This window comes from Molossus molossus, unplaced genomic scaffold (assembly GCF_014108415.1).
Source record: "Molossus molossus isolate mMolMol1 unplaced genomic scaffold, mMolMol1.p scaffold_m16_p_19, whole genome shotgun sequence".
In the NCBI taxonomy this organism is placed as follows: Eukaryota; Metazoa; Chordata; class Mammalia; order Chiroptera; family Molossidae; genus Molossus; species Molossus molossus.
The window spans coordinates 40,232,356-40,258,037 of NW_023425354.1; the positions used below are offsets into that span (position 1 = coordinate 40,232,356).

A 25,682-nucleotide genomic window follows, 5' to 3' on the forward strand; every position below is an offset into this window, starting at 1 on the left:
AAAGTGGATGACAACTTGTTCACTATGCCTCCGAGAAATACTTTAAGGATGTGGTCCCTGGACCATTATCACCATCATCTCCAGCCCTACCACAGACCAACAGAATCAGAAGCTCTGGGGGCGTGGGGCAGCAATGTGTGTTTTCATAAGTCAACTAGGTTATTCTGATGCAAGCCTAAGTTCAGAGATGACCACATGTGAAATCACTTGGATAAGTATAGAGCAAAACTGAAATCACTTGGATAACTATAGAGCACTAGTACCATTACTAATTAAACAAAAATAAAACTTTAAACTTTTCAATTTCATTAAAAGGTACATTTTTGGATACTCATCTCAATATGCTCTTCTGTTACTGAGCTTGAAGTCAAACTTAAAGCTAGGAAGTCAAACTCATATGTGAAACTAAGTAAATAAATATTTCAGACAAAGGATAAAAAGCTCAAGGTAACCTCATTAACAAATAAGCAATGGCTTAATAACCTAAGTTTCAACACTTTTGAACAATTTTTTATAATGGGAACACTTTTAATGTTAGCTTTTGCCAGCATTTTATCTAATAATCCTTGACCCTTCTCTAAACTTTTTAGGACACAAAAAAGGCCACCTATTTTTTGATGAACTATTTGTTTGGCTTATAGCAACACTACAAAAGCCTTGGCTCCTTGCTCAGTGATCACTTCTCAGGGATTGAATGTTGGCTCTCTTTTTTTTTAATCCTTACCTGAGGACATTTTTCCATTTTTTTTTATTCAGATAGAGCGGGAGGGAGAGAGAGGAAGAGAGAGAGAAACATCGATGTGAAAGGGACACATCGAGTGGCTGCCACCGCACGACCCAACCAGGGCCGGAGACAAACTGCAATTGAAGTACATGCCCTTAGCGGGAACCGAACCCGGGTCTCTCTGGACCGCAGGCCGACACTCTAACCACTGAGCAAAACTGGCCAGGGGAATATTGGCTCTCTAAAAGTCTGATTAGAAGATGCTCTGAGTTGCTTGGGTTTTTTTGTTTTTTGTTTTTTTTCTAGTAGGATTAGCACTTATAACAGTAACTATACTTTGTTCCTGAAGTGAATCCAATCACTTAATGTTCTTCAATGATACATCAAAAATTACACATTTGGTGAGTTTATACAAGGGCAAGGGGAGACCTTAATCTAATAATGATAATATAATTCCCAATAAAATATAGTAAAAGCTCAGCCATTCTCTAATTTCAATTATATAGTACATAAGAGTTAAAAGTCAAGGAATTAGAAAGAGCCTGTGAAATCACCAAAATAGGTGTCCAAAGGCCATACTCTAAAGGTCATAAACTTTCTCCACAGCAGAGCCTCTAGGATCTCATTTTGACCTTTTTACTCTGACGAAATTCTCACAGAACTTGTTACATGACTTCAGAGGTCCTCAGCAGTGACAAGAGAACCACTGAGCGAATAGTACTCATGTGTCAAGGTACCCTCCTGCCCCACACATACACTTAAAACTTTTTGAGTCAGTCTTTACTTAGAACCCTAAATCTTAATCTTTTAGTTGCCCCCACTAGTCAGCTATTTACACATCTGGCATCACAGGGAAATGCTCACACCAGTTGAGTGTTATAGTATCAGGACTTAGAAACCATACTTCCCTTTAGGAAAGAGATTCTTAACCCTTTGAGATCACATTACTTTGAGATGTGTGTGTGTGTGTGTGTGTGTGTGTGTGTTCTTTATAAAGTGGTGATGATGGTGGTGGAGAATCTGATTTTTAAAATATATTTATCTACCTAACATTTTCATATGATCTTAAGGAGTTTGTGAAGCCAGTCAATAGGATTATAGGTGACCATAGACCCCAAATTAAGAACTTTTGCATTAGGTGCCAAAAATGTTTATGTTTATGTTAATAAAATGTAGGATTGTATTCAGAATGATCCCTAAAGATTTTTGAAATGATGATGAACTAGGGAACACTATAAATGCTAAATAAAAATGATGGCTCAAGCAATACTAATAAATACATTTTAGAATAAGTGAATATTAGAAAATTAGTCTTTTTAAAGATAAAACATAGCAAGAGACAAAAATAAAAGAGAAATACTCTGCAAATTCTTTAAAAGACTGTCTATCTTAGGATCAAAATTCTTAGTATAGCAAATATGTTTTTCACTATTAAGTTGAAGATGTCAGCAGTTCAAGATAATTCCTAAGAGTATAAGTCTCAAAAGTTAATTTACTACTACTATGACAAAATATCATTTTTATAGTGGTTAATAGCACCTGCCCAGTAAACAGATCTGGATTCTAAGGACAGTTTTGTCATTTACTAACTTTATGGCATTGAGCAATTACTTAACTTCTCTAACACTTAGCTTCATTATGTATAAAGTTTACAAAATTGCTGTGATGATTAAACAAGATAATATACAGTAAACTCTTAGTACAGTGACAAGCAATCAATAAATGGCAGCTGTTAGGTTTAATTTCAATTAACTAATATTTTGTGTGCAGGAATTTACAGTTTGCAAAGTGTTATGATCTCTTATGATCCTCAGGGGTAGGAACCACTGTATCCTCATTTTTCTGTGGAAGAAACTGAAATCAAATGACTTACCCAAAGAAATCTGGACTTATTTGATTATACTAGGAAGCAAGTAAAAACTCCACTCCCTATCTCAAAGCTTATAAGCTCTGCCTTTAAAAATTTGTTTAACCTTTTTTCTTTTTTCTTGCAGATGCTTCCCACTGGGTGAACCCAGTTGAAAGGCAGCTAGCATCAGGTCCACATGATGCAGTCTGGTAAGGATTCCAGGGCATACAACAGGTTGGAGGTGGGTGGGGCCTGAATATGTTAGTGGTGAAAAGGGCACCAGATGTTAGACCTCAGGACTTGAGTTCTGACTAAGAAAGAATTCAGAGTGAAGACAAATACAGGCAAAACTTTATTTAGAAAGTCACAGAGGTAGAAGAAGTGAGCCATGGAAGAAGTGAGCCAGCTGGGCTGCATGGGCTTAGGAAACAAGATACAGAGGCAAAAGAAGGGTCCTTGGAGCTTAAGGAAAAGAAAGCAAAGGTAGGTGCCTTGAGAGAAGAAGAGGGGGAAGGAAAGGCACTGGCAAGTCCCCTGTTTAATCTTTTAAAAAAACTAGTTAAATATACATAACCAAATTTGCCTTTTAACCATTTTTGTTGTTGTTGTTATTAATCCTCACCCGAGGATATTTTTCCATTAATTTTTAGATAGAGGGCAAGGAAGAGAGGGGGAAAGAGAGAAAGGGGGGGGGGGGACGGAGAGAAACATCAATGTGAGAAACACATTGTTTGGCTGCCTCCCGCACAAATCCAACCAAGATGGGAATCAAACCTACAACCGAGGTACATGCCCTTGACCAGAATAAAACCCATGACCCTTTGGCCCTCGGGCTGATGCTCTAACTGCTGAGCCAAACCCACCAGGGCCTTTTAACAAATTTTAAGGGTATAGTTCAACGTCATTAAACAATTCACACTGTTGTGCAATCATACTCAACACTTTTTCTTCTTCCTCAAATGAAACTTTGTACCTATAACACAAACCTCCCATTCCTCCTCCCTCATGCCCAGGTAACTAGACTACATCAGGTACCTCATATAGGTGGAATCATACAGCGTCTTTCCTTTGTCATATCTTATTTCACTTGGAATTATGTCTTCAAAATTTATTCATGTTATAGCATTTGTCAGAATTTCCTTTCTTTTAAAGGCTACATAATTTTAGTTATACTATGTAACACATTTTGTTTATCCATTCATCCACTGATGGACATGTGGCTTGCTCCCACTGCCGTTTTCATTTTTAAAATATTGTTGACACTATTATTTTGAGATTGGCTATCCAGTTTCTGATTATTTATTCCTTTTCTTCTTTTCCACTCCATGTGTTTTTGTTTTGTTTTGTTTTTTGGTACGTACACCTAGCGGGAACCGAACCCAGGACTCTCTGGTCCGCAGGCTGATTCTCCAACTGCTGAGCCAAACTGGCCAGGGCTATGTGTTCTTTTTTTAATAAGAGGAAAACGCAAGTAAACAGTTTATGTAATTCTGTAAGAGTTTACAGTACAGAGCAGTAAAAGCACTGTATTTTGGGGCTGGTGGTATTTTTTAGGAGCTCCACCAAGCATCTACACAAAGGGAAAAAGCTGAAACTCAAATGAGTTTAATCTGAGTAGGTAAGTGTGCAAACCATTAATTAAAATAATAAATTAGATGTAAGATTACTTATAAATCACTTTACATGCCATTGTTGGGACCTTTAGTAAGAAATAATGAAAAGTTTCTATTGGACATTCAATTAAAAAGTTCTTCAGGGATGCCCTGACTGGCTTTGCCCAGTGGTTAGAGCCTCTGCTGGCAGACCAGAAAGTCTACGGTTGGATTCCAGTCAAGGGCATGTACCTCGGTTGTGGTTGGATCCTGGCCCTGGTCTGCGTTGCACAGGAGGCAACCAATAGATGTGTCTCTCTCACATCAATGTTTCTCTCTCTCTCTCTCTCTCTCTCTCTCTCTCTCCGCCCCCTCCTTCCCTCCCACTCTACATGAAAATCAATGGAAAATTATCCTCGGGTGAGGATTAAAAAAAAAAAAAGTTCTTCAAGGAGGAAGACAGAAGCCTTGTTTAAGTGCCAGAAGTCTGGAAAAAATCTCTGTAGGTGCCTTTCCTGAAGCCACTCTGGAGTGAGTGCTAATACACTACAAAGACCAAACTGCTGCTGTCTAAAGTACATAACCCTAAACCACTCCACTGGTTTAAGGATTCAATGTGAATAGATGGACTTCCTTTCCTTTGCGCTTTAAAACTGAAGTGAGATTAACAACAAGTTTCAGCACACGGCTCTCAAACATGGCTAAACCACAAGCTTTGTAAAAGGACAACTCTAGAGACTACAAAAACAGTCCCCAAAACGCGCCTGAATCTTGCACTTCAGTTAATGAAGGTATGCATGCCTTCTTGGGTTGTGAGCCCGCACTACAGGGGGAGACAAAAAGAAAAACATCCGAACTACTCAAATCCAGTTTTTGAAATAATTCGACTGCAACCAGCGGGAGCGAAGAATGAACTGCCTTTCTTTGTGTGAACGGCTTGCAACAGAAACCTAAGGTCAGAAGCAAACTTATTTGAAACAAAAACGAAAACACAAACACAGAAGCTTGATCACCAGCAGGACCCGCAAAGGAGTCCCAGCGTTTCCGGCTGGCTGTTCAAAAGCTACAAACCACCCTTCACCTTCAGAGTCTCCTGAGTACCATAGGGCTAGGCTGTCACTAGGTCACCACACACAACTTCCCTCAAAGTTTCCCAGAAATTCCCGCAAAGGATTGTTCTGTCCGTCCACCCTCACCCCCAGACACTTTCTGCCTCCAAGAATTACCCCACATCTCCACCCGACTATCCTTCGGATGCCCCGGGACCGCCAAGAAAGCAGGGTGCAATTTCGCCCTCTTTGCTTGCTCCCCAGGATGCTGGGGAAGTAACTGCTGAAACGCCAACTTTCCGAGCAGTTAGCTGAGGGAGCGATGGCACGCGGTGCACTCACAGCTGGTTGATGGCGTTTTGCGAGATGACCGCGTTCGCAGAGAAGTAGGGGATCATGTCGGGGCCACCGAGGTTGCAGGTGCAGGCGGGAGGCGCCTTCCTTTCGCGGATCAATGTGCTCAGGGTCATCGGGCCGGCTCAAGGCTCTCAGGTCTTCATCTTGGCCTCCGCCGGGCTGGGGCACAAGGCGCTGGCGTTGGGATCTGCCGAGCTGGAGGTGCGGGCAGCGCGGGCTCCCGGCGGCCAAACTGGGCCGGCCGGGTTGCGCGGAAGCAGCCACCGCAGCCCTGGGGCTCGGAGTCCCAGCGGCAGGGCGCCGCCAGCAGCCTGCCCCAACCCGCGTCCGGGGCGGGGCGCCGCCGCGGGGTGGGCCGGGCGGGCGTTGAGGGTCGGCCCTGCCGGCGCCCCGCCCCGGAGTTCGTGGCACCCACCGGATCCCGCTGCGTGCGTCTGGGCTTGTGGGACAAGGGTCACCCCCAAGACGCCGTGGCTTGGGCGAAGTAGTGAAGCGAGCCAAGGGTGGGCAAGAAAGGCTCGCATTTCTTGGGAATGTTTCAACAGAAAGGTCCTGCCTCTTAACAAGTTTTATTCATTGAACCTCCAACAAATCCCATTTTTCAAATTACTTTAAAACTTTGAAAGGCCGTACATTTACAAACACAGCAAACATTTATCAGCGGCTTCCTATGTGCTAAAGGCTGGGGAAATTTGGAGATCAGCTGATTTTTTTAAAAAAACAAAACTTGAAATTATGATGGAAAAAACACTATCGACACAGTCGATAATATCTGCTAACCCTTGTAAATAAATTTACAATGAGCTTTCCTAACCATCTTCCAAACCAAGGATTCACAGCCTTAGCTGTACAGGTGAATCACCTGAGAAGATTTAAGCACGTCCAATATCCAGCTGCACCCAGAGACCAATCAAATCATAATTTCTTGAGGTTGGAATCTAGACGTCAGCCTTTTCCAAAGCTCCCCAGGTGATTCTAGTGTGCAGCCATGCTTGAGAATTATATTGTGCCGAACAATCTTGAGAGGAAGGCAGGCTAGAGATTATCTCCTCACATCACAGATGTGTAAAAATTCAAGGTCTAGCTAGTTGACCTTGTTTGATGTCATTTAGAATGAAAATCCAGTTTTAAGATTCTTGATCTAGGGCCCTTCCCACCAAATCCTATTCTGTGATGTCTTCACAATTTTAAGCCTTTATCATATTCCTAACAACTCACTGAGCAGTGCCTTTCACCTGACTAGGAACCAGCTCTTCTCTCTCTCCTACATGTTATATAGTGGCTTAGGAAAGAGGCTGGCCTGGTGGAGGCACCTGATAAAAGCTCCCTAACTCTTGAGCTTCTAATTTCATCAGGACAGATTTTTTCTGGCACCAGTATGTTTAGCTTTTCTGAACACTTGACTAAAATGTATATCATTAAAGCTGCCTTAGTGATTCCAGAGACAAAAATTAATAATAATTAAAATTTTTACTATCCAATTATAAGAGACTAAAATGAGAAGAAAAAAAAAGTCACTGTAAGACTCAACATGTCCTAGAATAAAGAAGAAATGTATTTTTTCATATAAATTTTCAGATCTTGCTCCACTGGTGTGGCTCAGTGAATTAAGTGTCTTTCCATGAACTGAGAGGTCCTGGTTTGATTCCCAGTGGGGGCACATGTGGAAGTTGCAGGCTCAATCCCTGGTAGGGGGTGTGCAGGAGGCAGCAGATCAATGTTTCTCTCTCACATAGATGTTTCTATCTCTCTCGAAAAAATAATAATAAAGACATATTTAAAATAAATATAGCCCTGGCCGGTTTGGCTCAGCAGTTGGAGCGTTGGCCTGCGGTCCAGAGAGACCCGGGTTCGATTCCCGCTGGGGGCATGTGCCTCGGTTGCAGTTTGTCCCTGGCCCAGGTTGGGTTGTATGGGTGGCGGCCACTCGATATGTCCCTTTCGCGTCGATGTTTCTCTCTCTCTCTCCCCCTCCCACTCTACCTGAACAACAACAACAACAACAACAAAAATAAATAAATACATACATACATACATAAATTTTCAGGTCTCTTTTCCTATTGGGAAGTTTGGCAATTTTCAAAATACTATTAATGAAATAATCTATACTATAAATTCAGTGCCTGGAACTAGAATCTTTTTTTTTTCTTTATTTGAGAGAGGAAGGGAGAGGAAGAGATAGAAACATTGATGAGAGAGAACATCAATTGGCCACCTCCTACATGCCCCCACTGGGGATTTGGCCCATAACCTGGGCATGTGCCAGGAATCAAACCAGCGACCTCTTGGTGCATGGGTTGATGCTCGACCACTGACCCACACTGGCTGGACTCTTTTTTTAAAAAAATCCTCACCCAAGCATATTTTTCTACTTATCGTCAGATACAGTGGAAAGGAGGGAGGGGGAGAGAGAGAGAGACATTGATATGTCTCTCACATTGACTGGTTGCCTCCCACACGACTTGACCAGGGCTGGGGACGACCATAACGGAGGTATGTGCCCTTGACTGGAATCAAACTCGAGACTCAGTGGTCTGCAGGCCAATGCTCTAACCACTAAGCCAAACCGGACAGGGCCAGAATCATTCTTTTGTTGGTTGATCCTTCCATAAAACAGAGTTGTTGCCAAGGCACTGAGGGACTAGCAAAATGGCAAACTCATACTGGAAATAGATATCTAAGTTTCCTATAGATCTGGTCATAGGAAGGTACCAATTGGCAAGTGAAGAGTTAATGAAAAGTCTGGATTTTAGAATCCAGTGCATCATCATCTTCATCCATCTCTAGGAAGGAAAATGTTTGAAAGATTTGTTCTGGCTGTGTCAGCAGGCACCCAAATGCAGTGTAAGAAAAAAAAATCTGCTGATACACACCAAAATAAATTGCTTTAAATATCTGGCCAACTTGCCAGTTTGTAACTTCTTCCAGGCTGTAATTCATTACAACCTCCTGCAGTGATTTAAAAAAAATAAATAAATAAAGACAGCAGGCTGTTTAGAAAAGCACTGTTAAGGTGATGGGTCCAGTTCCTTTCATGTCACAGCAGAGATTTTATTTTATTTTATTTTATTTTATTTTATTTATTTTTGGTATGTGCCCTTAGCGGGAACTGAACCCGGGACTCTCTGGTCTATAGGCCGATGCTCCAACCGCTGAGCCAAACTGGCTAGGGCGAGATGAGATTTTATTGAAGTCAACACTAAAGGATATCTTTTAGAACAGATGATGTCACGGTAATCATCTATATCTGTCTGAAAAAGAAGTCAGCAGCAAATATATCTTACTCAATTCATACTTAATAGCTCTCATATTTAAAAACACTAGAGATAAAGCTTTCATAAGTATGTATACTTGTCTTTTATTAATAGGTTCCTATAATGACACCATAGAAGTGCATAGTCCTTTGTTTTCCCTCAAAAGACCTCTGTCAGTGCCTGTTTGGCTAAGTAGACTATTTTAACACCCCCATCCAGGCTTTTTCAAAGTTTAATTCTCACTATGAACTATAATATAGGAAATTGGGAAAGTGCTAGAACCTGTCTCTTGGTTTTTTAAGAAAAGAATTAAAGCATCTGTGCAAACGGAGATAGCTTAGTTCTTTCTACTACTGCCTGTTTTAAAAACTTGAACAAATTGCCTTTCTTTTCATAATCTTCAGAGTGTCAAAATGTCAATCAATTTAGTTTCAGCTCAATTTAATTCTTTACTCTCCACTGTCAGGAAATAAGGCTCTAGGGAGCAAGCTCCCTGTACCCAAGCATCTAGGACTTCAAAAATGATCCCAAATTAGATTGAGCAGCATGAGATAAACTAAGCTAGTTTTCTACTCCACATGAAGTCAGAAGGAGCTTTCTCTTAAAAATATCTGCACAAATGTCCCTGAAGAAAAATTGCTGCATTTCTTTACAGTGTTGCTTGAGTTAGATTTGAAATAAATTTTGTCATGTCATTTGCTGACCATTTCAAGGCTCAGAAATATGAATATTCCTAAGTGTTCATTTGGCTCTCGACAGCATTAGCTATAACCAAATAAAATATTTTTTAAAGTATGTTTTTATGGATTTTTTTTTTAAGAGAGAGAGGGAGGAAGAGAGAGATAGAAACATCTATGTGAGAGCAAAACATTTATTGGCTGCCTCCTGCACACCCCCCACCAGGGATCCAGCCCACAACCCCAGCATATGCCCAGGAATCTAACAATCAACCCTTGGTACACAGGACAACACCCAACTGAGCCACTACAGCCAGGGCTAAAACTTTTTAAAAAGTAATACATGTCCCGCTCTGGCCGGTGTGGCTCAGTTGGAGCATCACTGGTGCACTGAAGGTTCGCTGGTTCGATTCCTAGTCAGGATGTCTAGGGGAGGCAACCGATGAATGTCTGTCTGTCTATCTGTCTGTCTGTCTCTCCTTCTCCCTTCCTCTGTCTCTAAAATCAATTTAAGAAAAACATGTCCTGCCCTGGCCAGTGTGGCTCAGTTGGTTGAACATTGCCCCATACACCAAGAGGTTGCTGGTTCAATTCCTACTTAGGGCAAATGCCAGGGTTGCAGGCTCAATCCCCAGGAGGGGGTGTACTAGAGGCAGCCAATCAATGTTTCTCTTTCTCTCCCCTCTTCCTCTCTCTCTAAACTCAATAAAAACATATTTTTAAAAAGAAAAAATAAACATGACTTCAGGTGAGGATTAAAGTAACCGATGTCTCGCCCTGGCCGGTTAGAGCGTCGGCCTGCGGTCCTGAGAGACCCGGGTTCGGTTCCCGCTAAGGGCGCGTACCTCGGTTGCAGTTTGTCTCCGGCCCTGGTCGGTTGTGCGGGTGGCAGCCACTCGATGTGTCCCTTTCACGTTGATGTTTCTCTCTCTCTCTCTCTGTTCCTCTCTCTCCCTCCCACTCTACCTGAACAAAAAAATGGAAAAATGTCCTCGGGTAAGGATAAAAAATAAAATAAAATAAAATAAAATAAAATAAAATAAAATAAAATAAAATAAAATAAAATAAAATAAAGTAACAGATGTCTCTTATATCCATAAAGTATTTCCATTAGTATGTCTTCATGTGTCCTTCCATAAGGTAGAAACACTATAAAACCATGTAAAACCAGACATTTAACTGTATTCCAAGACAGCCACAAAGGGGCACTAAGATATGAGTGAAGGATGAGGATATGCTTTAGCTGCAAAACAGAATTTCAACATGGGTAGATCACTTGAATGATGGTAGCTAATGTGTTAAAAAGTGAGTGTAAGTTTACAGTGGCAAAAATAGTAGGCTAGAAACCAGAGGAAACTAAGTCCTAGTTCTAACACAGCCTCTTAATAAACTAAGATTTTGGTCAAGTCACTTAACTTCATCTGTAAAATGGGATAATACACCCTAAAGAAAAGTCCCCAAATCTGTTTTTGTAAGAGTTGGGAAATTTAGGAAAGGAATCATCCAATCTGGACATCCTAAGAAATGAATTTAATCGAGTTAAGATAAACAATCATTTAGTTCAAAGCAATAGAGCCTAGCAGCTAAAAACCTAGTCTTGGAATTAATAGGTTGGGTTTGAATTTTAGTGCCACCATTAGCTGTGAACTTGGATAGTTATTTAATATGTGGCTCAGTATTAGTACCTAATTTATAGTTATTGTAAGGATTAAGTTAATACATGTAAAGTACTTAAAAGAGTGTCTGGCGTGAAAATCTACTCTTTGGCCTTAATGGCTTTGTAAAAGCTTATGAGAGCTAAGACAAAGGTTGAAAAGATTGCCTTTCAGGAATAAAATCAGAGAGCTCCAGTCTCTGGTGAAGAATCGTAGAGTGCATGAAACTGTAATAAGTTTTAGTTAAAACATTTTTTTCTAGCTTTTCTAACAACTCTATATATCTATCTTTTGACTATTTCTCTGAGGTAAAAACTCTTAATAGGGAAAAGACCTTAATAGGTGCTTTTCATCAGGTCATTAACAAAGGAGAGGGGAAGAAGGAAAGGAGTGGGAGAGAGAGAAAGTTGGGGGGTGGGCAGGTAGACTCTGAAGTCTGGCTACCTAAAGATAAAGTCCACTGTGTATTTTAACTTCTTTTTTTTTTTTTTATCCTCACAGAGGACATTTTTCTATTTATCTTCAGATAGAGTGGGAGGGAGGGAGAGAGAAGGAGAGAAACATTTACTAGTCACCTCCCGCACAACCCCACCAGGGCCAGGGACAAACTGCAACTGAGGTACGTGTCCTTGACCAGAATGGAACCCGTGATTCTTTGGTCTGCCGGCCGACACTCTAACCACTGAGCCAAACCGGCCAGGGCTCCATTGTATATTTCAGTTTGTTTACTGAGAAAAATGAAGATGCTAACTAGAAATAATCCTCTACTGTACACTCTTTTCCATCAATCTGACAAACAGCTAAAGTAGACAACATTAAAATGACAATGGATCTGATACCAGAAGTTCTAGATTCTAGTTATTTTGTCCATGGTAAAACTTAATCTATGCCAGCCTAATTTCTTTAATCTTTTTTTTTAAGCAGATAGAGTGGGGGGGGGGGGCGGGAGAGAGAGAGAGACATTGAAGCGAAAGGGACACATCCAGTGGCTGCCTTCCGCATGCACGCATGACCCAACCAGTCCAGGGACAAACTGCAACCGAGGTACGCGCCCCTAGTGGGAACTGAACCTGGGTCTCTCCAGACCGCAGGCCGACGTTGTAACCGCTGAGCCAAACCGGCCAGGGCTAATTTCTTTAATCTTAAAATGGGGATGATAATGTTTATCTCAGAGTTTTATTAAGATACATAAACAATTCCCAGCCGGGGTGGCTCAGTGCTTGAGCATCAGCCCATGCACCAAGAGGTCCTGGTCAGGGCACATGCCCAGGTTGTGGGCCTGATTCCCAGTTGGGGGCATGCAGGAGGCGGCCAGTTCATGATCTCTCTCATCGATGTTTTTCCTACTTTCTCCCTGTTCCTTCCTCTCTCTCTAAAATCAATAAAGAAAAAAAATAAAAAAAAAAATACATAAACAAAAGTTTTGTGAATAAGACAGTACAAAATTTTCATTATTACTATCATCCATAAACTGGCCAATCAGCTGCCAATAACAGAAAGCTAGTTGTATTTATTTGTATTTGGGATGAGAAATTGATGAATGAATGAAAATTAAAATATATATAAACTACCCCTATATACCATCATTTCATCCCGGAGTCTTTACTATTATTGTGTGCTAGGTAGCTAATTACATTAACTCAATATTCCAATCTGTAGTTAGGTGAGATCTACAGTGTTCACTGGATTTTTGTACTTTTTACGTTTTGAAATAATAGTATTAACTTATACAACTTTATTTTTTAAATATCTAGATATAGCACTGGCCAGGTGGCCAGTTGGTTGGAGCATCATTCCATACACCAAAAGGTTGCAAGTTCGATTCCCAGTCAGGGCACAAACCTATGTTGCAGTTTCAACTACCTGTCAGAGCGAGTATGGGAGGCAACCGATCATGTTTTTCTCTCTCACATTCATGTTTCCTCTTTCTCCATCTCCCTCCTTCCTCTCTCTCTAAAAATCGTTAAAAATAAAAAAACCCACAAAAACAAACAAAAGCATACCCTGGGGTGGGAATTAAAAAAACTCCAACAACCTACTTATAAGAAAAAATTATTATACTAATCAGAAGATCTATTTGTATTATGTTTTTTCTAAGGGTGTGAGCTAGAGAAATAAATAGTAAATTAATCCCCTGCGTGTCAAAAGGGGAAAAAACAACAACACTTTAAAGATTTACAAAACAAAAAGCCTGTTACCTGGAGTAGCAAAACATTCTCCTGTTAATCTGCAAAACACTAGGATAAAACTCTCAATGCCCCTAAATTTTAAACTTGTTGTCCAGACAGCACCAAGAGGTATCTCACTACACTTAGTCAAAGGCACTGTTCATACAATACAATAAACCAAACTCTGTAAACAAAGGCTCCTAAAAGCAATCATGTTTTGCAATCACCATGTAGCTAACAGTTTTATTTAAAAGAATACCTGACAATAGTTTTAAACACTGGATGGAACAATGACACTGAACCCTTCCACTCCTTTCCATGGAACTTTCCACCATAAGAGCAATAGGGAATACTAAAAAGATCTCCATATCAACTGCATGAGAGGCAATCTCTAAGGCATTCATCCATCCCCCATGGTCTTAACAACCATATGCTCCAGTAGCAAGAGATGCTGAAATGTTGCTTTCTTCAGGTTACAAAAGCCCCACACTCTATTGTTTAGTAAAAATAATAGGCATTTATAGATCACTTTTCACATCCAACACATCTTACAAAACATTTAACCGTTTAATCACCACTCTATCTCATTAAACATTTTAGTTCTTTTTTAAATTTAGGAAAAAATGTAAAAGTAACACATGATGAATGATTAAAACATCTCCCCTCCCAAGTATTCAGATGTAAAATAAAGTCACACTCTATCATCCTACTCACAGGGATGATTGTTAGTATTTCCAGAAATTTTCCTTGCATATGCAAACATTAATACAGTAGATGCCCTTTAAGAAACACATATGCTGCCCTAGCAGGGTGGCTCAGTTGGTTGGACCATCATCCTGTGCACCAAAAAGACTGTGGTTTGATTACTGGTCAGGGCACGCACACTGGAGGCAATTGATCGATGATGTTTCTCTCTCTCTCCCCTCCTTTCTCCCTAAATCAATAAACATATCCTCAGGTGAGGATTAAAAAAACAACAACACACACATACAAATGCACACAAGTACACAAGCATAGAACTATATTACACCTATTATTCTGCTTCCTGCTTTTCCATTCACTTACCGCTATATCTTGGGCATTTTTCCTTTTTAAAATTTTTTTATCCTCACTTGAGGACATTTTTGCATTTATCTTCAGATAGAGCGGGAGGGAGAGAGGGAGGAAGAGAAAGAGAGAGAAACATCAACATGAGAGAGACACATTGACTGGTTGCCACCAGCACAACCCCAGCTGGGGCCAGGGATGAACCGCAACCGAGGTACGCACCCTTAGCGGAAACCGAACCCAGGCTCTCTGATCTGCAGGCTGACGCTATAACCGCTGAGCCAAACTGGGCAAAAATTATATACTTTTTAATTCAGAATACACTTAAGACCTGGCTGGTGCAGCTCATGCTTACAGCCTACACATTGAAAGTTCTCGAGTTTGATTCCTGGTCAAGGGCACGTACCTTGGTTGCAGGTTGGATCCCCCAACCCCAGTCAGGGTGCATGTGGGAGGCAACCAACTGATGTATCTCTCATATCAATGGCTCTTTCTCTCTCTCTTTCTCCCTCCGTCCCTCCCTCCCTCTCGCTCACTGCCCCCCCCCAAAAAAAGTTAATGGAAAAAATATCCTTGGGTGAGGATTAACAACAACAACAACAACAAAGAATCTACTTTAAGATCTTGTTTGATGATAATGCTGTAGAACATATTACAGGAGAATGAGCCAAATGTGGCCTTCAGTGTCCTGGAAAAAGGTTAAACAGAGGTAGAAAACTGGGAAGTGAATTTGGGAGTAACAAAAAATGGAGGCCAGAGGAACTGAAAAGTTCTTGAAAATAAAAACAATAACTAACATTTGTTGAGCTGACATTCACTGTATACCAGATACTCTATTAAGAGTTTACATTCAATAGGTATTCAATTCTCACAAACAACCCTATGATTCTATTATTATCTTTTTTTTTTTTATTATCCTCACCCGAGGATATTTTTCCATTTTTTTTGTACAGATAGAGTGGGAGGGAGAGAGAGAGAAACATCGATGTGAAGGGACACATCAAGTGGCTGCCACCCGCACGACCGACCAGGACCGGGGACAAACCGCAACCGAAGTACGTGCCCTTAGCGGGAACTGAACCCGGGTCTCTCCGGACCGGACCGAAGGCCGACGCTCTAACCGCTGAGTCAAACCGGCCAGGGACTTTTTTTTTTTTTTTTATCCTCACCCGAGGACATTTTTCCACTTTTTGTTCAGATAGAGCGGGAGGGAGAGAGAGAAAGAGAGAGAGAGAGGAAGAGAGAGAGAGAGAGATCGACGCGAAGGGACACATCGAGTGGCTGCCACCCGCACGACCAACCAGGGCCGGGGACAAACTGCAACTGGGGTACGTGCCTTAGCGGGAACTGAACCCGGGTCTCTTTGTACCGCAGGCCCACGCTCCAACCGCTGAGCCAAACCGGCCAGGGCTGATTCTATTATTATCTTTATGAAGCTCAGAGAGGTTAAGTAACATGACTAAGGTTATACAGCACTATTTCAGACCTAGCCAGTTATTCTGGCTCCAGAATCCAATTTTTTAAATTGATTTTTTTCTTTTAAGAGAGAGAGAGAAACATCAATGTGAAAAACATGGATCAGCTGCCTTTTTCACGTCCCCTACTGGAGACAGAGCCCGCAATCTGGACATGTGCTCTGACCAGAAATCAACCTGGACCTCTCAGTCCATGGGACGATGCTCAATCCATACAGCCACACTAGCCAGGCAAGAACCTGTTTTTTAAACCAGTATTCTATACTGCCTCGATGATGATGGCGGTTCATTACAGAACAGGTTAAATCTGAAAAGGTCTACTGCCAAATGGAAAAACTCCTGGAGACCTTAAATGCCTACTTTACTGTACCTGGTAGTTTCTCCTCTACTTGATCCTAGCTATGCCTAGCAGGTCCAGACAATAATAGGGACCTAAACCAGTACTAAATATAGCAGTAAGATGATCTTTTGGCTGTTGTGTACCGTGCTCTTGCTACCAGATCCCTCAGAACTCTGCATTTCAAACTAATATCCACCACAAGACACTTTTCAAAGCAATTATATGTATAGATATTTTGTTTTCCTAGTTTTTTTTTTTCTTTCTCTTTTACATACCATCTTGTATGAAGGAGGGATGTGTTTGGCAAGTCATAAGCACTAAATATATTCTGGTTGATCCTTTATATCATACCCCACTATATTTCTTCTTAGGGCTCTAGATAAATACTTCCTGAAGGAATCAATACACTAATTAATGACAGAAATTCTCCCTCTCTGCAAACTCACTCCACAGCTGGTATAGGGAGAAGAGCTTAAAATTCCTTTTCACTGCCTCATCTTTCTCCTGCTGCCTCTTGCTCTTTGGAGAGATGTCTACCTCATAGAGAGAATCTAGTAGAGGGTCTGGAACACAACCCAGTAGGTAAGGGCTTTATTTTTATTTTCAAACTTGCCCTAGACTTTCAGGAGGCAGAAGTTCAAATCGCAGCAGGATTGATTCAGCTCTTTCACAAGCAATTTAGTACTACGTAGTTTGTTAGACTGGTCGAATTTCCAGGCCCTGGCTAAGCAGCATCATTATCTCTCCAAGTTTTCATGTATCAGCTTCCCTAGCCATATTTCACTTTCCATGTCCTTCTTCTCTGAAATCAGGTGAACACACAAAATTACATACTTACACAATTACACACTTTTCAACAACCATGTAAAATAGCTTCAAAGAATTAGAGTATGCCCTGGCCAGTTTGGCTCAGCGGTTAGAGCGTTGGCCTGCGGTCCGGAGAGACCTGGGTTCGGTTCCCGCTAAGGGCACGTACTTCGGTTGCAGTTTGTCCCCAGCCCTGGATGGTCGTGCGGGTGGCAGCCACTCGATGTGTCCCTTCACGTCGATGTTTCTCTCTCTCTCTCCCTTCCTCTCTCTCCCTCCCACTCTATCTGTACAAAAAATGGAAAAAAAAAAAAAAAAAAAAGAATTAGAGTATAATACAGGAAGTTCTTCTCTCTGAGTTAGGCAAAACCAAGAAGAATGCAAAAGTTATACTCCTCAATCTTTGGTAGAAAGGGGGCACTCTCACTTTTTTTTTTTTTTTTTTACATGCCCCTAGGGGGAACCAAACCCAGGACTCTCTGGTCCGCAGGCCAATGCTCCAACCATTGAGCCAAACTGGCCAGGGCTCTTTTTTTATTTTTATTATTTCCTTTTCTTTTTTTTTTTAATCCTCACACAAGGACATTTTCCCATTTTTGTTCAGATAGAGTGGAAGGGAGAGAGACGGAGAGAGGGAGAGAGAAACATTGATGTGAGAGAGACACATCAACTGGTTGCCTCCCATACGACCCCAACCAGGCTGGGGACAAATCGCAACTGAGGTACATGCCCTTGACCGGAAATGAATCTGGGACTCATCAGTCTGCAGGTTGAAGCTCTAACCGCTGGGCCAAACCAACCAGGGCTATTTTTTTCTTTATTTATTTTTAGAGAGAGAGGAAGGGGGAGGGAGAGAGAGATAGAAACATTGATGAGAAAGAACATGGATTGGCCACCTCCTGCATGCCTCCCACTGGGGACTAGGCCCATGACCTGGGCATGTGCCCTGATGGGGAATCGAACCAGCGACCACTCCATGCATGGGTTGATACTTAACCACTGAGACACACCAGCCGGGTTCTGTATCATTTAGTTAGTACATCAAATTAACTGAGAAAGGAAGGTGTTAAATTCTATTCAATCCACCTCAGTTGGAAGGCCAACTGGACAAAGGATCTTAAGTGAAGTAAAAAGCACTTTGCTAGGGAAAAAGACAACTAAGTATAAATCTTTCTTTTAATTTTTAATTGTGAAATATTTCCAACATACAGCAAAGAATGAGAGGATAACAAATAGCCAGATAACTCAATAGATGCATATTACATTCTAACGTTTTACTCTTCAGAATTTAAGAAACAAAACATTATACTTGAAGACTATGGTCAGGTAGCTCAGTTAGAGTGTTTTCCTGATAGTCCAAGATTGTGGGTTCAATCCTCAGTCAGGGCACATGCAAGAATCAACCAACAAATGCATAAATAAGTGGAACAACAAACTGATGTTTTTCTCTCTCTCTAAAATAATAATTAAAAAACCCCCACATTATAGTGGAAGCTCCTGTGAACTATAAGCTCTTTCCCCTCTTTCTGTATATGTAATTACTCTCCTGAGTCTGACATTCATCTTTCCATTCGTGTCTTTATTTTATAGATATGGCATTATTTTTATTTAATGTTAAATTTATTCAAAATGTTAAACTTATAGCTTGTAAAGCATTGAACTTTTTGAAATTTCTTCTTCTTTTTTTAATCCTCCCAAGGATATTTTTCCAATTATCTTCAGAGCGGGAGGGAGGGGGGAAAGAGAGGGAGAGAGAGAGAGAGAGAGAGAGATCACTGTAAGAGAGACAGTGCACGGCTGCCTCCTGCATGACCCTGACAAGGGCCAGGGATGAACTGAAACTGAGGTACTTTCCCTTGACCTTAATCGAACCTGCGAGTCATTGGCCCGCACTGGCCCATGCTCCAACCTCTGAGCCAAACCTGCCAGGGCTACATTTTTTTTTTTTTAATCCTCACCGAGGACATTCTTGCATTTATCCTCAGATAGAGCAGGAGAGAGAGGGAGGAAGAGAGAGAGAGAGACATCAATGTGAGAGAGACACATGGAGTGGCTGCCACCCACACGACCCCAATCTGGGCTGGGGACAAACTGCAACTGAGGTACGTGCCCTTAGTGGGAACCGAACCCGGGACTCTCTGGTCCGCAGGTTGACCCTCTAACCACTGAGCCAAAACGGCCAGGGCAGGGCTACATTTTTTAATTTCTTAAGATTGCCATATGAAATATATCTAAAAGAGTAAATAGCCCTGGCTGGTTTGGTTCGGGGGTTAGAGCATCGGCCTGTGGACAAAAAAAGTGGCAGGTTCAATTCCGGTCAAGAGCATGTACCTCGATTGTGGTTCGTCCCTGGTCTTGGTTGGGGTTGTGCAGGAGGCAGCCAGTCAATGTGTGTCTCTTTCATGGATGTTTCTCTCTCCCCCTCCCTCCCACTCTATCTGAAGATAAATGGAAAAATTGTTCTTAGGTGAGGATAAATAAATAAATAAATAATTTGTCTAGTAAAAAAAAAAAGTAAATAAAACATTTTTCTGGCTTAAAAACTTCTAGCCCAGGGATGAATAGATGAATAGATATCTGATAAAGCCAATACTGTATAGCAAAATGATAACTATGAATCCAAGAGGGATGTGTATTTGGGTGTTTACTATACAATTCTTTCAACTTACCAGAAAGTTTACTTCTTTTATAATAAAATGTTGAATAAACAAAGCATAAACCTCTAGTTGATATTTTGCCTAAAAATATTGTAAGGAAGGATATCAACTGTTTTGAAATACTTAAGAAAACAATAATTAGGCTTAATAAGAAATACCTTTAAAAGATTTAAAAATATTTTTATACTCCCTCTCACAAATCTTCTAAGTTTCCTTATCTCAGGAAAATGCTCTGCTACAAGATGACATGAGAAGAACTAATAAGATATTCACTATTGATAAAATACTACTGTAATACAATATTATGCAATAGTACTTTGCCTATGATTTGAGGTATTTTCAGATGTATATGTTACTTATGCCTCACAACAAGCACGATAGTTTTTTCTGTTTTTTTGTTGTTGTTAATACTCACCTGCAGATATTTTTTTCCATTTATTTTTGGAGACAGTGGAAGAGGTGGAAAAGGGGGAAGAGAGAGAGGGAAACATCTATGTGAGAGAAACACATTGATTGGTTGCCTCCTGCATGTGCCCTGACCGGGGAGGGGATCAAACCTACAACCCAGGTATATGCCTTTAACTGGGAATCGAACCCGCAACCCTTTGGTGTGCAGACTGACACTAACTACTAAGCAACACTGGCAAGGGCTGGAATGGTATTTTTTAAATATATTTTAATTTCTTTTAGTCTGATAAAAACCTGACCATGTTTATAAGATGAGGGGAAACAAGCCATTAGAGAGAAGTAAAAATATAGGGTGGGACAAAAGTAGGTATACAATTGTTCGCACATGAAACACAGTTTATTCTTGCATCATTATTTATTATTGTATTATTTCCCATATGAACAACTGTAAACCTACTTTTGCCCCCACCCTATATAGATCTAGCCCAATGACAAGGAGGATACTGTCACAAAAGTTGATCTGCGAGCATTTTTAAGTTAAAGGATACAATATTTAAAGAATTTAAACTCCAAGAAATAGGAATATTTTCACCAAAGGTATAGATGCCAATAAGACCATTAGAATTTATAACCTTTCTGAAATGTGTTGACATTAGAACCTAAAAGATCCATATCAAATTGGCTTGTCAGCCATTTTCCAGAAATTTCTAGAGTGATAGAGAAATGTAATTGAGTGTGTATGTGCTTTAAAGATAATTTGATTCCCCATTCTTGCCATATGAAGAGATCTGTATAGGCTCATTTTCTGCCCCCCCCCTTCCCCTAGGTGCAGATGTGAAATTAGAGAAAAGTATGTTAAAATAACGGCTAACACGCTTCCATTGCCATCCTGCTAAATAATCCTCACCTTCTCAATTCTAGGCCAGTTTTTATGGTTCAGTCTCAAACATTTGCTTTAAGAAAACACATATTGCTATTTTTAGCCCAGGGATAGATAGATGAGTAGATATTTTTACCATTTTACAGTACTGTTTTGTTTGAATTCAAACATATCACGTTTCCTTATCATTTTCTAAAATGAGTTCTTGTCTGACTGAGAGATTACCTACTACAATGGTGGGACCCAGAGGTTACAATCTATTAGAATTAGGACTTCCGGTCAAGATGGTGGCGTACGTAAATGCGCTATCGTGTCCTCCCACAACCACATCAAAGTTACAACTAAACTACAGAACAACCATCATTCAAAAGCGCCTAAAATCAAGCTGAATGAAAGTCCTACAACTATGGAATTAAAGCAGCAGCCACATCCAGACTGGTAGGAGGGGCGGCGGTGCAGCTGCGGGCTGGTCCCACACCCACGTGTGGTGGATAAAAATCAGGAGGATACCTTGGCTGGGAAGGTCCTTCCTGAGGACTGAGGGGTCCCCGTCCCACACCAGGTGCCCCGCTCAGGGTTCCAGTGCCAGGAAGAGAATCCCCATAACTTCTGGCTGGAAAAACCAGCGGAAACTGAGGGTCAGGGAAGCTGAAGCGGTTGGAGCCCCAGGCAGCTCCCTAAAGGGCCCGCGCATGGACTTATCGGACTCTCTCCCTCTAAGCTTGGAGGAGAGGCAGCTTGAGGGGCACCAGAGTCATACAGGGAAGAAATGAGCTGTTTGGCACTGGAGCGAGGGCTGGAGAGGGGGCTTTCTCCGGGACTAACGTGTTGTAAGAGGCCTTTGTTCCTTTGGTGAGCCCTGCCCTGGGACAGCAGACAGTGGCCATATCTGGGACTCCAGCAACCTGGCTCACACTGGTAGCCCCGCCCTGCTGACTCCCTGAGGCCCCACCCCGCCCCACCCAACTTTCAAACCCACCCAAGCTGTTGCCACTTGCTTAACCACAGGATTGGCCTGTCTTGGATCCTGCTTCAGGTTTTTCCTAAATTCTTTCAAATGAGCAGCATCTGGTCTCAGCGAGCCCCATACCTCTCATTAAGTAATACACTGAAACAAACACAGGGAGGCAGCCAAAATGAGGAGACAAAGAAACAGGTCCCAAATGAAAGAACAGAACAAAACCCCAAGAAAAGAACTAAGCCAAATGGAGATAAGCAACCTAACAGATACTGAGTTCAAAATACTGCTTATAAGGATGCTCAATGAACTTAGTGAGAACCTCATTGAACTTAGGGAGGGCCTCAAGAGCATAAAAAAGGACCAGTTACAAATCATGGATACACAGTTAGAATTGAAGGAGGCATTAACTGAAATAAAGGATAATTTACACAGCTTCAATAATAGAGTACGTAAATCCAAGGAGCAAACCATCGATTTGGAATATAAGGAAGCAAAAAAAGCCCAATCAGAACAGCAAAAAGAAAAAAGAATCCAAAAAAAAAAATGAGGATAGTGTAAGGAGCCTCTGGGACAACTTCAAGCTTGCCAACATTCGCATCTTGAGGGTGCCAGAAGGAGAAGAGCGAGAACAAGAAATCGAAAACCTATTTGAAACAATAATGGCAGAAAATTTTCCTAACTTGGTGAAGGAAACAGACATACAAGTCCAGGAAGCACAGAGAGTCCCAAACAAGATGAACCCCAAGAGGCCCACACCAAGACACATCATCATCAAAATGCAAAAGGTTCAAGACAAAGAGAGAATCTTAAAAGCAGCAAGAGAAAGGCAGCTAGTTACCTACAAGGGAGTTCCCATAAGGCTGTCAGCTGATTTCTCAAAAGAAACTTTGCAGGCCAGAAGGGAGTGGCAAGAAATAGAGTGATGAAAAGCAAGAACCTACAACCAAGATTACTCTATCCTGCAAAACTGTCATTTAGAATCGATGGACATATAAAAACTTTCCCAGACAAGAAAAAGTTAAAGGAGTTCATCACCACCAAACCATTATTATATGAAATGATGAAGGGTCTTTTTGAAGAAAAAGATAAACTATATGAACAAACAAAATGGCAATGAATACTTATCTATCAACAATGGAATCTACAAACAAAATGAACAGGTAGAACAGAAACATTCTCATAGATACAGAGAACATTTTGTTGGTTGCCAGTTGGGAGGGGGGTTGGGGGAATGGGTGAAAAAGGTGAAGGGATTAAGTCCAAATTCATTGCTAGACTGACAAACCTCAAAGGGAAAGGGGTCGGGGGGTGGGGAGGGAAGAAATAAACCAAAGAACTTATATGCATAACCAATGGACACAGATAATAGTGTGGGAAAAGGTGGGAGGGGAGGGGAGCGGAAGTGGGGAGGAGGGAGTCAATGGTGGAAAAATGTGGAACATCTGTAATACATTTTACATCCAACAATAAAGATTTTAAAAAAAAAAAAAGAATTATCATAGCATCCGTTAGAAAACTCAAATGCATAAAGAATGTACCACTCAACTGTTTTTATTCATAAGCTAATATTTTAAAGTTATATTTAGTTTTTTTTTTTGTAGCTACATTTGTAAAAGACAGAACAAAAAGGTTTCTAGTATTTATCACTTTTTGTCCATTATAATAAAAAAAAAACTATGATGGCTCTTTTGAAAGTTCCTTTTTCATGAACACACCTAAGAAATATTGTATAGACAGTTTGCAATATTCAGGAGCTTAATGCTGTTTGCTTTGGTACAGCTTCCACACCATATGTTCATGTTAGCATATTTTGGTATTGGTAATTTGATATGTTTTGTAAACTTTTATGGAACTACCATAAAAGTCTACTTTGGAACTTTTTATGGAACTGCTCTTTTATTCAATAGCATAGGTGATTGTTGAGGTCTTCTAATATTTACCTCAATACCTTTATTCTTCCATGAAAATTATCTAATTACTTTAAAATAAATACTTTTCTTGTAAATGTAACATCTGAATTGTCAAATTACTTTGAATACCTTAGTATTTGCTGCATTTTTTTTCTTATCCTCACCCCAGGACATTTTTCCATTTTTTGTTCAGATAGAGTGGGAGGGAGAGAGAGGAAGAGAGAGAGAGAGAAACATCAATGTGAAAGGGACACATCGTGTGGCTGCCACCCGCACGACCCACTAGGGCCAGGGACAAACTGCAACTGAGGTATGTGCCCTTAGCGGGAACCGAACCCGGGTCTCTCTGGACCACAGGCCGACACTCTAACCCCTGATCCAAACCAGCCAGGGCTTTACTGCATTTCTTTTCTTTTACATATAACACGATTTCTTTCAGAATAGAAATTATGTCTGCTTCCCAATGTTTACTTTTTGTCTGTCAAACCTGATGTTTGGTTTTCTTAAAATTAAGAGTCAGTTGGTATTCTATAGAATTCACACTACCTAAGACAATCCCATTTAACTCAGTTGCGTATGAAAAGTGATTTAATTAATTTCATGTTACAGCTCTTAAGAAGATAGAGAGTTAAGCAAAACAAACGGGCCTGTCAGGCATACTTTAAGTTATTTAAAAAGAGTGTTAACCTTAATGTCAACTGCTTTTTTTTTGGATGAAGAACTAGGCTGTAGTGGTTTTGAAGGTTTCTGAAATGCGTATTGTAAAGATTTATTTGTTTATTATGGACATAAAATTACAATTCTAATTTGAGAAAAACTCAGTTTATATTGATAAAAAGGAGTAATAGTAAAAATATTAATAATAGTTATTGCTTGTTGATTGCCTATTACTATGTGATAAGCACGTAACCTTTATATCTCAAATCCTTATGAAAAACTGTAAAATACTGTTTCTATTACAGAGTTGAGGGAATGGGCTCAAAGAAACTAAATATCTTTTACCAAAGCCTGAAAATGGATGAAAATTATGGTTCCTTAGTCATTCCTTCTACAGAAAGTTACTGACGACCTTCTATGTGCAAGAATTCAAGGATATAATCATGAACAAGATAGAGATTGTCCCTACCCTCATTCGGTTGTAACTGGCAAGAACAGACAACAAATAATGTGTAACAGTTGTGTTGGATATGCTCTGAAAGGGATGCTGAGAGTTTTGTTAGAACACGAGGTGAGAATTTTTCCACAGAAGGGTTAAGGATTATTGTAAGCAAAGGTGGCTTATAACCAATTAAGTGTTTTAAACAGTTTCTATATTTCCTGACCTTTTGTTTGGGGTTTCAGCAGAACAGCTGTTTTAGGGCTGGGTTACGTCATTGATAGCAGGTCCTTTCTTCTCTCTCCAAATGGCTGCTTAGCTTGGGAAAATTCCCAGTGAATAATTAACACCAGAATAATCTGCCAGTTATGTTTATTAATACATTCTTTCTGCCTCAGGATGGTGGAATAGTAGTGAGCCAGAGAAGCAAGTATATGAGTCTTAATAACTATTCAGTGAATGGATGAAACAAGATGATCAGTACCTTTATTATTTTTTTTAAAATATGTTTTTATTGATTTTTTTTTTTTTTTTTTTTTTAGAGAGAGAGAAGAAATGAGAGGGAGAGAGAGAAACAATGATGAGAGAAACATCAATCAGCTGCTTCCTGCGTGCCCCCTAGTGGGGATCAAGCCCACAAGCCAGGTATATGCCCTGACTTGGAATTGAACTGGTAACCTCTCAGTGCTGAGCTATACTGGCCAAAGCGATGATCAGTATGTTTAAACAGGATTTTCTAAATGGTACCCAGTGGCTGTGATTTTAGGTAATCATCC

At 40.7% G+C, this 25,682-nt stretch overlaps 1 protein-coding gene across 5 annotated transcripts in view; it reads right to left on the reverse strand.

Moving 5' to 3' along the window:
* SSH2 (slingshot protein phosphatase 2) overlaps positions 1-25,682 on the reverse strand; it is a 298,822-nt gene that overhangs the window by 114,985 nt on the left and 158,155 nt on the right. Inside the window, exon 1 of one of the 5 annotated variants that reach the window (XM_036269086.1) lies at positions 5,557-5,776. The exons of the other annotated variants lie outside the window; for them this stretch is intronic. Within the exon in view, the coding sequence (XP_036124979.1) occupies positions 5,557-5,684 (128 nt within the window). The 5' untranslated portion in view covers positions 5,685-5,776. Of the gene's footprint in view, positions 1-5,556; positions 5,777-25,682 lie in introns of those variants that run through there. 5 annotated transcript variants of the gene reach the window in all.